The sequence below is a fragment of the Alosa alosa genome, chromosome 22 (assembly GCF_017589495.1).
Source record: "Alosa alosa isolate M-15738 ecotype Scorff River chromosome 22, AALO_Geno_1.1, whole genome shotgun sequence".
NCBI classification, from domain to species: Eukaryota; Metazoa; Chordata; class Actinopteri; order Clupeiformes; family Clupeidae; genus Alosa; species Alosa alosa.
The window spans coordinates 7,520,425-7,536,525 of record NC_063210.1 but is presented as its reverse complement, the minus strand read 5'-3'; the positions used below and the strand labels follow the sequence as shown (position 1 = coordinate 7,536,525).

At 45.9% G+C, this 16,101-nt stretch overlaps 1 protein-coding gene across 1 annotated transcript in view; it reads left to right on the top strand.

The window, feature by feature from the left end:
* The first annotated feature begins 8,629 nt into the window (after positions 1–8,629).
* The window catches only part of fam20cb (FAM20C golgi associated secretory pathway kinase b), a 43,583-nt gene continuing 36,111 nt past the window's right edge, over positions 8,630–16,101 (top strand). Inside the window, exons 1-3 of the mRNA XM_048233639.1 lie at positions 8,630–10,102; positions 10,654–10,829; positions 11,410–11,488. Of these exons, the coding sequence (XP_048089596.1) occupies positions 9,567–10,102; positions 10,654–10,829; positions 11,410–11,488 (791 nt within the window). The 5' untranslated portion in view covers positions 8,630–9,566. The remainder of the gene's footprint in view (positions 10,103–10,653; positions 10,830–11,409; positions 11,489–16,101) is intronic.

Here is a 16,101-nt window from a genome sequence, read left to right as displayed (position 1 = left end):
GTCACACATACACCTACTGACACACACATACTCTCTCCCTCAATTTCTCATTCACACACACACACACCTAAGTCTCATTTCAGTGAACGAAGTGGCAGCTCCGTCAGACCTGCACGGAATTACCAACAGATTGGAGGCTCTGGCTTGCTCGGCTCTGGTGGAAAAATACATCTCCGGTCTGGCACAGGTTCATTTCATAGTGATTGAGACTAGAAGCTCAACACCGGCATACACATAATGACAAACATGCATAAGCTACGCACCGTATAGCTATTAGTGTCGAGACCTGCTTTCTACAGTATGTCTTGTCCATGCACATGGAAGCATTCTGTAGAAATGCACACGTCTGTGCTGCGGTGTAAAATAGAAATTCCATCACAACTATGGCCATGTTCATATGCCATACACACATGAGCAATATAGATATTAGTTTTGTCTTGTTCCACCTCAACTTCATTCCGCATGGATGAGAAAACAGTTAAATCATTATCAAACGGCAGTATCATTATCAAACAACTTTTGTATGCATTAGGCACCAAGTCCTAGTGTATTGTATTGAATATATTGTAAGTTGTTATCAGCCATAATTCGCTTTACATATAAAAGTTCTTATACAATGATATTGAAAGTGGTGACCTAAATACGGTACCTGAATAATGAACATGTGAAATGACCATCGAGCCCATTTTTCCAGCCCAGAAACTGCAGGTTGATTGACATTTGAAATTGTTTTCTGCTCCTTGAATCTGAGCAAAGTTAAATCAGTGGTCACAGTAATAGACCCATGCGACTACTTAAAGTGCCATAATGCTTGTTTTTGGTGCAGAGAGACACCAAGGTTTTCTTCTTTAAAGAACATTTCTGGTGTCATCCCATGCTCTGTGCAGCTGTGTCACATTAATCTTCTAAAAATAGTGTTCATGATGAGTGCTACTGTGCCACCTATTCTTGTCAAATAAAGCACCCGAACGGTGTGGTGCAGTGCACTGTGCGTCACGGCATGACAACTTTTGACAAAAACAGTCTGTTTTGCCGCCGTCCTTTTAATCTATCCTCAGGCAGCTGATGCAACCTCTTTTCCCTCTCTCTCTCTCTCTTTCTGATGAGCCCCCACCACTACACACTCACACACACACACACACACATACACATTCTAGCACTCACACACATACACATTCTAGCACTCACACATACACGCACATACACATTCAAGCACTCACACACACACACACACACATACACATACACATTCTAGCACTCTCACACACATACACATTCTAGCACTCACACACACACACACACATGCACGCAATGCACAACAACTCACACACGGATAGATGCACCAACACTCACACAGAAAAGTCACACACACACAACACAAAGCTCTACCATTCAAAGACATATAGACACAAGAGTCCTGCTTCCCCCTGACACACACAGACACACACACACACACACACACACACACAAGTGCATGGAGCAGGAGAAATGGAGAAAGAGTGCAGGTAGCAATAGGGAGGATTTTCTTGTCAGCATCCATGACACCTGAGCAGCTAGAGGGAGACGAACAGAGCCTCTGGCCCCGGCCGCTCAATGCACTCTTTTGTGCCCGGCGGAGGAGGGCCGCCGCCACAATACAGAGCCTCTGTTTAGCCTCGGGGAAAGTACCTGCCATGGAAGCCCGAAAGGTCACCCCACTTCCCCGGACCAGAGAGAACTATACCACGAGGAAAGCCATTATTGCTGCCGTTTAATGCAGCATGTGTGGGATCCACATACCCTCGCTCTGTCTTACCCTGTCTTACCCTCCCTCTCTCTCTCTCTTAGACACACACACACACACACACATACAGTACAGCTATGCGAACACTACACCCCAAACTCTGATTGCCCTCAGCTGCCCACAGCCCCTGGCCAACAGCATTTGAGATTAGATGGAAAAGCTTGTTTTGGTGGCCGCTCTGCGAGCACACTGTCCCTTTGTGAGGCCGATGACGGATCCCACGCCCCCGCGCCAGATCGGCTCACCGGACCGCAGCCTCACCTTACTCGCGCTCGCCCACACGTCCAACCGCGCGTCTGAATTACCCAGCAGTTTTGGGCCCCTCTCTCAGAAGACAGGGACGCACTTGTAGTTGGGTAAATGGCATGGAGATTGCATTTTGGACACTTATGAGGTAATTATATGGTTGGCAATATTATTATCCTGACTCAACCTCATCTCTCCGTGAACAGGGAAGGGACACATAGCCAAGGTGCAAGGCTGTGCAGTCGTATGTCATAAATAACTCTGTTATTATGTTTTTAGGCCACTGGACCAGAAAACAAGACTATCTGAAAATTAGCATGTGAGAAGTTCACTGTTTCAGTGCAACAAGCAGGTCACAGAGTCTTTCTCTCTGCTAAGCAGATTAGATGGGAGGTACCACCCTGCTTCTGCATGTTTGTGCTGACATATTTAACGTGATAATGTAATTTCATGCTCAAACTTGTTTTATTTAGAACATTTATAAATGGGTGTATTTGTGTGTTTGAGTGTTACCGAAAATACACCCTAACATGCTTCACAGGTCTTTTGAAGCAGTAACATCCCATAACAATATAATCCTTTGTCAAAAAATGGCTTCAACCATTCAACAGTATGTCACTTGACAGTTGGAATCAGCCTTTATAAACAGTGAGCTGTGAGCAGTGGCCTACAGTCAAGTCAATAATTGAGATGCAATAAGATTTCCACAGCCAAATGCAGATTGTTATCACATGTGAGTAGGCATAGCTCAGTCAAACAGATGACCTCTCCATTTTAAAATTAAGGCTGTATTCATAAACATGTCTCCCATCCAAAATTAGCTCTCTCTCTCTCTCTCTCTCTCCCTCTTTCTCTCTCTCTCTAAACAGCACAGGACTCAGGGGCCCTAATTTGTGAGAAGAACATTCAGTCTCAGTCTCTCAACAGTGTAAGTTTACCCAGCCGTTTCACTGCACACAGCCGCTCCTATATGTGTTTCACCTCTCCCTCTGTCATGGGGATGTCACCACCCACTGTGAGCTCTGAGAGATGTGCCCCCCCCACACACACACACACGCGCCACCACCACCAGAGCTTTTACTGTGTTGCTGAGACCTGACAGCTTCCCCCTGGCAACGGCAGAGCACCAATCTAGGGCTAATTCGGGGGCATCATAGCTCCATAACCTTATGTTTATGCAACTGCTAGTGTTTTTGGGGTGTCAGAAACGGTGCTACGGAGACATTTTTAAAGCCAGACAGCCAGGGCTGGTAATGAAGGCTTCGGCAAGCACTACCACCACCTGCCGCTGCCAGCACGCCGTGTGTGTGTGCGTGTGTGTGTGTGTGTGTGTTGTGACTTATAACGCACTGGAAAGGGTACTCTTTAACGTGCCGACTCAGCATTCGGCATAATTGCAGTACAGGAGGCCTGGGGCTGTGAGCTGGGGGAAACCTTCAGGGAAGACTGTGGGCTGCTGGTGTGTTGCTCAAAACGACGGCGCAAAGCTGTTCGGATGGTTACGAGATGACAGGATCAGTGTGGGTTGCAAAGGCTCTGACTCCTATGGTGGAGTGACTCCTATAACAATGGAGTGAAGGAATTATCACTCTGCTTATATCTGAGTCTTCAGTATCATTTCTTCACTGTGTTTAATGTATAATCTATTTCTACAGTTTATTTTTGGTGCAAGCAGCAATATGTCTATTAGTCATGATGGCAAAGCCAGATAAGTAAGAGGCATTATTAACAGAAAAGTAAAAATGTTTATTACACTTTTTTCTACAACACTGCACATAGCATAAATCTCACCAAAAATAAGCAAACATGCATTGCAAGTAGCAGAGACATCTGCCACTGCGCCTGCCCAGTCTGGCGAGCGCCACAGTATCTATACTACATGGCTAAAAATGAACAGTCAAAACAGCCATCCTCAGCCATTAAGTTTGATTTCTCCTACTGCAGGTGAGAGGAAGTCGCGGCCAAGGTTATTTCCAGGGGGGAAAGAAAAAGTAAATAAAGGTGAATTCATGGGAGGAGGGCCTCTTCGCCACGCCATCCCATAACTGCTGGGTGAGTCACTCACGCACTGAAATACTAGGCAGCGTCAGATAAGACCATTAACCATGACCATAATTACAGGAGAAGCGCGGAGGGCTAAAATGGCTGGTTCGAGACGCATTTAAAAAAAAAAAAAAAAAAAAAAAAACGGATGGTTTTCATTTAGGAAATGGTGCATTTTCCCTCCCCTGCTGTTGTTGTGAGATGCACACTGAGTATTCTGTTCGGTCTTGAAATTAATCGTAATTCTTCCATCTGTTTATTATGCATGTTGTATCTGGCGAAAAGTGATGCCTATCACTTTCTAGTGATGTGGAGGGCGCACCCAGAATAACAAACATGCGGTCACTGATGACTGTTATTTTGACGGGGTAAGGAGGTCGTTTCCATAATCATCCCTAGTCAGCCAGAGAGCTCGGAACGCATATTAAAAACCACACACACGGCTGTGTTGTGACGAAACACCAGGGACCACAACCTGTTGTCCATCAAAAAACTCTCGGCCTAATGTAGGCTCACCCGCCGTCCCTGTCATTATGGGATACAGGAGGGGCCCACCAGCCAATCACAACAGGGCTGGAGGAGACGCGGCACAAACAACACTCTCCCCAATGGTTAAGCAACTTTTCCGCTTCCACTTCACCAAGCGCGCCATATAGACTGTAGGTGACCAGACGTGGTATAAATAGAAAAAGACAGTCAGTGTGGGAGAGAGAGAGAAGAGATGGATGGAATCAATTGAGAGGGGGAGGGAGGCAGAGTGAGAGAGGGAGTGAGGGAAAAAAACACAGAAGCAAACAGATCTTTCGCAACGCTAGCTAGCTTATTTTAAGCTCCCTGCCTCATCGCTGCCGGCCACGGCACCTCCATTCCCCACACGGAGCCTCTGTTTCGCACCTCCGCCAGCTCCTCCAGCTGCACGGCCTGGATGGCCCTCGTCAGCCCCTGGGACTGCACCAGCAGCGAGCATCTCACACTGTGAACATGGCGCGTCCTCAAACATCCGATTGAGATCGAGCCGCAGCAGCATCTGGTATAGGATAGAAGCACAGCACAGCTAGAAAAAAAGGGTACAATGTTATTTCAGACCATGCATTTTTCAGTCTTTCAATGGAGAATTTTCAGTTTATATCTCTATATTGTCTCATGAAATAGGTGGAGAAACATTTAATACAATTTTCACATTAGTCATCTATATGTATTTAACCGACTATTGTTGTGCAAACAACATTTCATAAATGAATAACTTTCATTTAACTGTAATATTTAGCTTTGGGCTATCACTATGAATTGAACATGAGAATAGGTTTTACAGGTCAAAACTCTCTCCTTTTAAAACATTTAAATGTGAACAAAACAGAAAATCTCCACTGAATAGAGCTCACACTTATTTTGAACTCCTGGTTAACGAGGCATGTACTGTCGAAAAGCGGCACATTCACGCCTCCTGGCCATGATGCTGGCCCGGCTGATTTGATAAAAAAGTAGGGCCTTTACTTGATTAAATCAGCTAATTCTACTTTCAAAATTAGCAGAAGATAGCACACGTTCAGTGCAGGCATGTGAAGGGAATACGAATGCGCACTACGATGGGCACAAGTAATATGTGGGGAGTGCTGTTGTATGCAGAGTGGAATAATAGCCCATCCATACAGCACACACACAGAGGGCATCGGAGGGCAGTGTTATCTGTTAGATCCATTTGCTCCGGCAGCCTCATCATCAGATGCTCCGTGCTACACTGCAGATAAATGAGTTTTGTTCGGTGAATATTTTGCCCCGGCCCTGGTGGTCACACACAAGATCCGACCTGCGCCGATTTAGCTCTCGGGTGGCAGTTGAACACTCTCTAAATGTTTGGTGCTTAAGGAATAAAATGGCTTCGTGGAGAAAATAGAGTTTGGGTGGGTAACAAGTCTGGCCTAATCAGCAGAAATCCTCCGCCACTCTGGCACAGTATCAAGGTTATTACCCCAGAGTCATCCACAAACTAAGTGGTACCCCATTTTAAGCCTGGGGAACTCACAAAGCTTTTTAATAGATCATTAAGGACGGACGACTTTTTTAGCTACCCCCCCCCCCCCCTCAAACACTAACTGTGCCAGAGCATTGGCACATCTGATGTCTGCATGGCAGCCTTTGCTCCCGTTTCTCATTTTCATTTCAATTTGACCACACTCTCCATGTGGAGGCGCGAGGGTGGCTGCGGCTGCTCGTTCCCTATCTCCAGTAGGGCCAGGCCTGCGGCATACATCTCTGACTTCATAATAAATAGGGTTGTCGGGCCATGCTTTCGCGGTATGACCCTATCTATATCTGCTATCGCTATATCTATCTGGAGAATAATCCCCTATCTCTGTCCACAAGACTGTATCTAATGGTATGCCCTGATACCTAAGGCTGAGACGCGCTGGAGAGGCCCATAAATCTATTCAGCCTTATTTACAGCCCCTGCTGCAGTCAGCGCTTTGAAAGGAACAAATCCTCCGTTGCCTTTGCCCGTCTGAGGGGGCCTGGAACCCCACTCTCTCTTCCCCAGCTCTCTCTCTCTTTCTCCCCCCATCCCTTCCACACACAGTTGCCATCCCGCTGGCCAACGAGAGAGATGAAGCGGTGTGGCCTTCGCGTTGACTCAGTGCTTTGGCCGTAATGCAAGGCTCGGCAAATTTAGCCGTGGTCTGGGCAGAAGCTGCCGGACGGGCTTGTGCGCTTCCCTGTGGTGCGTGCCAGGGTCAGAGGCAAGTGGGTACAGTTGACACATACGTTTACTGTGGTCACTGTGCATTATCTTTAATTTCCCCTGGGGATCAATAAAGTATCTATCTATCTATCTATCTATCTATCTATCTATCTACTAGCCACTGATTCACTGAGCCTCGGGCTGGGGCGAGATATTAATGTGACTGTGACTGAAGGCTAAGGCATGGCGTGGCTAAGGCCCATACGAGCTATAGACTTTGGGTGCTAGCCCACTAACCCACAGTGGAATTTAACCCTTGTTGAAATCAATGCTCATTTATCAAAGCCACCACCCCAGGCAACGAGTTGTCCAGAATGGTCTATTGTGTGTGCGCTACACAAGAGCCCCGACAAGGCTGGTGTTGGCTCATGTGTCTGTATCATTGCCATCAAACACCACTGGTGATCACAAGTGCCACCTCCCCCAACTCACACAGCATCAAATCATTTAGCGTGTAATGATAGCATTGTGTTCACAATGGGCTTTCTCTGTGTCTCTTTGTATGTATTTCTCTCGATCTTTCTCTGTAATCTACAGAATCAGTAGTCACTTGGTAACGGTCACTAAATCTGTCACTTGACATTTAGGTAGATAGGGCATTTTGTGATAACTGGATGACTGGTTTACAACCGCTCAGTGGAAAGCCTAAGCCACATCTTAGCCCGTGTCATCCCACGTCCACGTAATTCATAGAGGTGTAGACATACACACTCTATATTCCCACTGGCTATTGATACACCAGCATCTCATTCAGCTAGCTAAGGATGTTCAAAGGGTCATTATCATCGCTTGGCCAGTCACAAAACAGAGTTGGCAATTTACGACCACATTGACAGAGTCTACCCGTTGTAGAGCACACTGTAATGAGTAATGGTTATCATTAGTTCCCCCCGGCACGTTTGTTCAATACCGCTCCAGCTGGCTGTAACGATTTGCAAGCAGACTAGGCTATGGACTGGGTTAGAGCTAAATATATGTTCGACTGTTTAGAATTTGGGGGATTATGGAAAGACTCCACTTCAGTCCTTTTCAGACTGATATAATGAGTTCATTAAAAATGTCATAGCGGATGACATTTCCTGACATAACCTGACACGATGACATTTAAATCCATAGTATTACAGTGACATTGGCTACTTCTATTGGTGCATTACAGATATCCTTTTGCAATATGCCACAACAGTCTGTTATAAGATGCCATGTTAAATACTAAACTAAAACATGCCACTGTTTTATAACTATAAAATAATATACTTAAAGACTGGAGGTCCTTGGTCCATGACATACTATGTTAGGCTATACTTGAATGGGGTGGGGTAATAGGGTAAATTAACTTATTACAATGTAGTATGTCGTTGTAAATAGGACTTTTGTGTTACCTATCAGAGATATATGTAGCAAATGTAATATTACCGGGCTACAATGGTGTAACCCAAGAACACTGACAGCCTATGAAGGGGAAAGCCCCCAAATAGCCCCTGGAAAAGGTCAGTAAATCCCCCTTGTGAGCTACCACCATTCTGAGTAGCCTTCACTGGGATTGTCAGGGTATATGTATTAGGAGGGACATTAAGGAATTTTACGTTAAAATCCATACAGTTCGAATCTGCTGATTATCAACAGCATTTGTTTATAATGCACAGGTTGTCCAGCATCACAGGGCGCGCAAGGGCAAGACGCCCTCTTGCTGTGCAAACAGAATCTGCAGAGCGAGTCTTCTGCCCTGCTCTGATTGCTGCTTTTCAAAGCCATTGTCAGTGACTGCGAAGACTCAGCCAATCTCGTTCCTGTGACGCTAAGCAAGGTTGGATTTAGAAGCTCTGCGCCGCTGCCTTCACCATGACATATAACACACCCACCACAGCTCTCGCACTCTACACAACTATTTCCTCAAGTCTACGCCTAGGTGTAGCTTCTAGACCGACCAACAAATCTTGTTGCACTTGTCAGAAATAGCATTCTTTCGTCGTAGTGGTTGTGATCGCTGTGCGGAATCGTGGCTTGAGTATCTAGAAATGTACACTTTGCCCGACGGAAGGAGCCTGGTGCATCACTTTCTCTTCGTCTTCTGCGCACGTTGATTGGTTTTATATTGTGCTTCCAAGTCTGGGCTATTGGAGGATCCTCAAGAACAACGTTTCTATGTGAACGACTGATACTCTGACAGAAATTGGAAAACACCTTTTACGACACATCTGTTATGCCATGGAGCACAAGTTGCTGGCTTCAAATGTCTTCTTAGTGCTCAGATGATGTGGACAGGAGGTTTGTGCGCTGCAGATCCGAGGATGGACCGCTCCGTTGAGGATCTGGCGAACACGCATCATTGTGGATAAATCCACATTGTCTCTCCAAAGCGCGTGCAGAAAGAACGTCGCCACTTTTGAGGCATGAACGTCGCGAAAGTATCACCTCTCTGAATTTGTGGTTCTTTCTCAGGGCGAGGAGATATTTTTGAATGCTGCATGCACAGGTTCGCCACTGGCCCGTGCCTGGTCAACCTAGTAGGCTACACCTGGCGACATGATCCGATTTTATTGTTTTAAACCGCCAAGAGAAGATAAGTGAATCGGCATTAGAAACGGACAATTGTATTTTAAAAAGCAAGCCGTGCTCTTATATCTTACAAAGCTGGCAAATGAACATGATAACGTTAATATATACCTTTTGAAATTAGCGGTCAGCGTGGTGTACACCTTTTGCGATGTAGTGTGTCTCTTCGTTTTTGCTCTTATTATTCTAATCGAACAGGACACTATGAAGATGATACTCTTTCGTAAATTTCGAGTTTTGATCCTCATGGTGTTCCTCATAGCATGCTCGATGCATATTATGATAGACTTATTACCCAAACTGGAGCGACGGAGCAACGCCGCCTGTTCCTGCCCTCACCGACCGAGCGAGGAGCCTCAGAACTGGGGCAAACATCGACCCAGGTCGGGACCAGATTCGGGCTGGCCTAATAAGCATACTTTGCGAATACTTCAAGACTTCAGTAACGAGCCTAGCTCCAATCTGTCCTCACATTCACTGGAAAAAATAACAGCCGCGGGCGATAAAACAGAGGCTCTCAAAAGACTTGAACATTTCGCACAAAACAGTGAAGGCAAGAAACAATTTATCGGGGACGCAAACAGAAGCAAGAATGTACCTGTCAAAGGTTCTCGACTTTCTGCGTTGTATGAACACCATCTCTACAAAAGACCTTTGCCGACACTGACAGACGAAGACACGTTATTCAACGTCAACACGGACATAAGATTTGACCCGAAAGCTTCTGAAAACCAAGAATGGTATTTGAACCTCGTTTCAGATGTTTTTGTTGACATTTGTAAGAAGAGGGCTTACAGTATTCAAAATAATTTCAGACAACTACATTTAGATTTTGAGCATACAAAATTATTTTACTATTATCTCATTTACATGGAAGCTCAAATTGGTTAGAGTTAGGTTAGGTCCATGTTATGTAATTTTTGGAGACATTTTACATCAGGCCCACTGATAAGCTCCTGAACTTTTTGAACTGGACGACCTTGTAGTCAACATATTTGAATTCAGTGTTCCTTCCTTTGAAATGTCACAGTAGTATCCAAATTGGAATTTAGAAATCCCCTCCTGTTAACCTCTTGTATAGTGCACCACAAACTTTTTTTTCAGTAGCCTGTATTGTATTGTTGCACCCTACACTAGACTCCCCCTCTGATGTAGCATTGTTTTCACATATCTGATTCAAGTCACTGTAAGCACAAGACAGCTGCTGTGGGCAACATCATGCCCAGCCACTGCTCCCTGCTCCTCTCAGTCCCTGTCTTAGACTGTCATGTGCTTTATTTTCCCCCCAAAGGCATACTCAAGGCAAGGAGGGTGAATACACTCAAAATGGAGAGCTGTCAGCAGATGCCTATCCAAACTGGCTGCGCTTCCACATTGGAATAAACCGATATGAGCTCTACTCCCGCCACAACCCGGTCATCGATGCCATGCTCAAAGACCTTGTGTCTCAAAGAATCACCAGTGTGGGTAAGCCATATGAGCAGAGTAGGATCGGCACAGAGACCTTAATATTGACAAATCTGGATTAATAACCTGATTGAGGACAAAGCCATTAAAGAATAAAAGACATATCATATGTAAAAGTATAACTCATTCATATAAAGCTTGGGTTGATATGGAGCTGGTAAGATCTTCCTGTCTCTGAGACTTGAACTTGTTTTTACATTTTCCCCCCCCCCCACTCCACCCCCCATCACACAGTGAAAGTTAGAATACTGGAAAATGCCTCTTTGTAAAATGCAGACATCTGACACACACTGGGAAGAATTCTACCTTATCTTTTGCACCATATTCTGCCAAATGGCCTTTTAACTACTACCTTATCAGGCCTTTCCCTGAGAGTTAAGTCCCAAATGCCCTCAATGTCCTTCCTAATGTGTCAGTTAGTAATCAGACAGTTTATGGGCTCTCATTTTCTCCTCATAATGAGGTGACATTTTATTGGATCTCAGTTAGGGAGGAAAGTTGGTCAGTCTCAGTCTGTCTCGTATTTGTGGTACATTTTCCTGATTGCGGAAGCTGATGTTCCCTTGTCCTGTTCCGGCAGCCATGAAGTCCGGAGGCACGCAGCTGAAGCTCATCATGACATTCCAGAACTACGGCCAGGCACTGTTCAAGCCTATGAAGTAAGTGGCTTTATCCCAATCTAAACCTCCTGTTGTACACTGTGCAGTCTGTTGCTTTTGTAGGGGCTATTATGGGCCCAATGCCTCAGTCCTGACCCTAGTGTTAAGCTCTCAATTTCACAATCATTGCTATCATTTAGAGTTGTCGTCGTGATGTCTAGTCACAGTTTTTGGTACACAAACACTGCTATTTTAACGGCAGGATTCACCAATACACATCAACCTGATAATTATGCAGACTTGCAATTACAGCCCTCGGTCATAATCACTATAATTTAGAGCAGAGTTAATAATTCTTGCCCCCGTTATTTGTGATTGAATTGTGTCAGTTCGCTGCACAGTGATTTTAATCTGTGGGCAGAGGGAAAGGGTGGACGGGGGTGGGGTCCTCTGCCAGCTCCTCTCTGTTAATTGAAGTGATGTGCCAACGCTACAAGCCTCAAATCATAGTGACAGCCTGACAGGCAGGATGCACACCCACCCCTGCTGATGTGGTCACAGTGGAGCGATAGGCTATTTACATTGTCTGCCGGGGACATCCTGTATTTAGTCATTCTTGGCTCGTTTCAGGTCGTTGGGACTTTGTTTTGTTTACCGACGTGTGGTCATGTCAGCGGATGCATTTGTCATGGTCGCGGTTTGCCCCTAATTGATAAATACAGAGTTGGGGAGAAGTGCCGTGGGGTGGGGGCCTGAGCAAGTGAAGCGAGATGGCCTCCCCTTTATCGGGTGGAAACCACTTAACTTTGAGTAATTTGCTGCTTTCATAAATACTGGGGTTTGCCATGTGTGTGAGAAGGTATTTCTAGCATGGCTGTCAAACCCATGGCTACCATGTTTCCATTTTCAGAGGCTGTTCTCTTCTTCCTCCCCTCTCTCCTTTGCTTGCTCCCTTGGCTCTGCAATAGACCTATACAGTTGAAGTGGCGAAGTCATACATTTGTAATTCACCGTTTCCCCGTCTAGGGCCGTTTGGTGGCAACGGTTGCGTTTCAAAAGGACCTCTTGCTGTGCATTAAAGCCTCTGCCCTGCTCCGCTGAGCGCGCTGCTTAAGTGTGTGATGGACCTGAAGCTGCGTGGCCGTGCTCTCTACTGGCTTGCCGTGGCCCCAGCCCCTCGTATTCTCTCTCTCTCTCTCTCTCTCGCTCTCTCACTCTTTCTTGCTGTCTCTCTCTGCTGGGGCTCTGTGTGTGTGTGTGTGTGTGTGTGTGTGTGTGTGTGTGTGTGTGTGTGTGTGTGGATGTGTGTGTGTGTGTGTGGCGGCCCTACAGAGAGTGTGCCTGCAGAGCTGTGGCTTAGGTGTGTCATTTCCAAGCGTGCTGTGCATGAGATGGAACCCTCTGAGCCTTGGAGCGGTTCTCTCTCTCTCTCTCTCTCTCTCTCTCTCTTTCTCTCTCTCTCTCTCTCGGGGAAGGGCCTGGTTTCACTAAAGCTTTTAGGTGCGTGCCAAAAAATGTGCTTGGCATCAAGTGGTAATGGCTTGCTGGGTTGGGGTGCGTGGGTGGGGGGGGGGTGACGTGGGGAAGGGTGCTGCGATTGATCAAGAGCCTTCAGAGTGTTTTGATTCTGGCTCGTTTGTGTGAAATTAAGATGTTAGTGCTGTGGCGCTCCATGGGAGGGTTTGGTGAGTTTTAATCTGCTGGAGGATCTGAGGAGGCAGTGAGGGAGATGTTTTTATTGGCTTTCAATTAAGCGTTTCAGAGTTACCCATCAGATGTTTAGCTCAGGCCTCAGTGATATGAGCCACTCTTTAGAACTGACACTGTATACGACTATACGCCGAGATGGCTCCATTGGACAGAGGTCCTTATTGATCCAACGGGTGTCGGTTTTCCTCCAGAGTCCTTATCTGGCACAGTAAACGTTCTGTCCTCCCTGCTCACTCACTATTGTCAGTCTAAGTGGAAAAATACGAAACCGTCCTGTCGCTATGAGCAAGATGCAAGCGGATGCACTACAGCAACATTAAGTGGTTTTGAGGATTCACAGGCCCACCCTGTCTGTGAAGGCTTCATTCTCTTTATTCTGCATGCTCATCTTGTCTGGGCGACAGCTTGTGGAGACACACACACACACACACACACACACACACACACACACTGGAAGCACATGGTGTTGGGCCTTGACTTTTTTTGTTGTTGCTTTTTTTGTCTTAGTCATTACGGGAAACCCTGTCTCAGTTGTAGGCCTGCGTTTGATTTGAAATCTCTGGGGTTGGCCCCGGCCTCTTGCAAGTATCAAATAGTCATTGAAGAGTAATTGCATGCACGTCATAAGGGCCACTGCCTCTACACATTAACTCAGTCAAGAGATCCGGCTTTTAGCTTCCCCGGGAGATGAAAGTGCTTAGAAATCGGAGAGATATTGGCTGATCTCGGCTTTGGGACAAATGAAAACAGTCACATGGATAGTCACTCAATATTGTAAAAACGGGTAGATAGATAGATAGATAGATAGATACTTTATTAATCCCCAGGGGAAATTCAAGGTCTCAGTAGCATACAGACAATACACATACACAGGGTTTCATCAAATGCCTCAGTGCTGTTTTAAGAAATGGAGCGTTCCATTTGCAAACGGGCCTGTCTTTGAGAGCAGTCTGTGAGGCGTGACACGCTCAGAAATGGATCTGTTCTTGTCACAGAACGGGCGACAAAGGGACAATGACAGAGTTGTTCTCTTATGCTCTCATTGTTGGGCTCTTCTTTTCCCTCTCTGTCTCTCCTTTGCTCTCTTTTTTCCGCTCAATCTGAATGCTGAGGAAGATGTCACCCACATTTCTTTGACAGCCTCCACCATCCACACACCCCCCCTCCACACACACACACACACACACACACACACACACTCACACACACACACTCCCACACTCCTCCCGCTCCTGACACCCAAATCTTCTCTGTTATGGGAAATTGCTCACAAAATGGTCCCAAGAAAGTGATCGCCATCGTCGCCGCACAATGTCGACTTCCCCAAATAGACCGTCTCTGCTTGCGCGCGCGAGATTGTGGGAGGCTAATTTGGCTGAACAAAGCAAATGAGTGATAGTTGATTTCCTGTCTCCTCATGCTTATGATGATATTAGCAGTGCAGTCGAATGCTGCGGATGACTAATGATATTTCCCAACCTCCCATGGGAGGGGCAGCTTTTAGACTGGGGAGTGCTTCTGATGGATTGGCGCGCAGCAGTCGGCTCATTACCCATGGTTCTCTTGCGTCACACACACACGCACATACACATGCACACACACACACACACACATACACACACACGCGCGCACACGCACACAGGTTGGTTACCTATCCGGCACGTGTGGAGCAATCATCCAGAACAGTCAGGGCTGTTTTGCCTGATCCAGCTGTGTTCTAGACCTGTGAAAAATGTGTGCTCCACTTCAAACGAGGCCACGCATACACGTCAGACACGTCCAAGCTGTGCAGGCCCTTGGGAGGGTTTCTGACCTGAGCGCTCCATGACCATGTATAGCCTGGGGGTGGGCTGAGGTAGAAATATGCCCCATCCCCACCCCCACCCCCGACATCCCATGGCAGGATAGAGGACTTGACAGATATGAGGCCTAGAATCTTCACAGAGTTCCAAGCCGCACAACATTACCGCGAGGCCTAAGGCTAGGCTGCTGTGTTGCACTGTGTAAGCGTTATCTTATCGGCAAGGAACAAAGTGCTCGGAGATTTTCCTGTGTGATGTTATCTGCAGCGAGTGTTGCTTTTATTTAGCGAATCTCTTTATGTATTCGGCTTGAGGAACGCGGCTCTGTCAAGGTGCCATTTATAAAACACCATTATTATTAAATCAAATATTTTTCTGGCGTGTATTTTCTTTTTTTTTTCATTATTTCACTGTGTGTTTTTATTGCAGTTATTTATCAGAAAGGTACGAAGCGGGGAGATGGAGGAGAGATGACAGTTAGTTATTCTAAGATGCATTCTGAAAAGCGTTCAAACTAGTTTAGACAAAAAAAGGGGGAAGAAAGCCAGGAAAGTCATCTCGGGAATGCTTGTGAAACAGCCTGCATTATAATCAAAAGGAATTTTAAGCATCAAAAGCCCATTGAGAAAAAAATATATATATATTTCCCTTTCTTTGCCATGCGTCAGTGTTGATCAATCATGTCAAAGTGGTACACAAGTGACAATTGTGGCGTGTCTGACTTTCAAAAAGTCATTTCATTTTATTGTTCCTGACATGCCGCAATAAGCCAAAAAAGCCGAGGAGAGAACAAACCCTCAAGCCTCCCAGAAAGACTTCCAAGTGACCTCATACTGTCTCAGCCTGAAATCACTGAAAATTTAATAATCCCATTATTTGTTGAAAACACAACTTTATTGATGTCATGTAATATTAAAACCTAAAGAGATACTGTCATGGGATGTGGCAAGCGAGAGATGTATCTGCATATCAGAGTGTGTTTAGCGCTCATTCTGACACACACTCTGACAGCCTCGCAGGCACGTTGCTTGCGCTCAGCTTCACTGCTTCGCTCTTTTTTTTTTATCATTAAGATGCTCGGAAATCTGGCCTTGTTCAACACTGCCGACAATTACCACAATGCTAATACAGCTCTTCCTCCTTCTCACAACATCCTCCGTG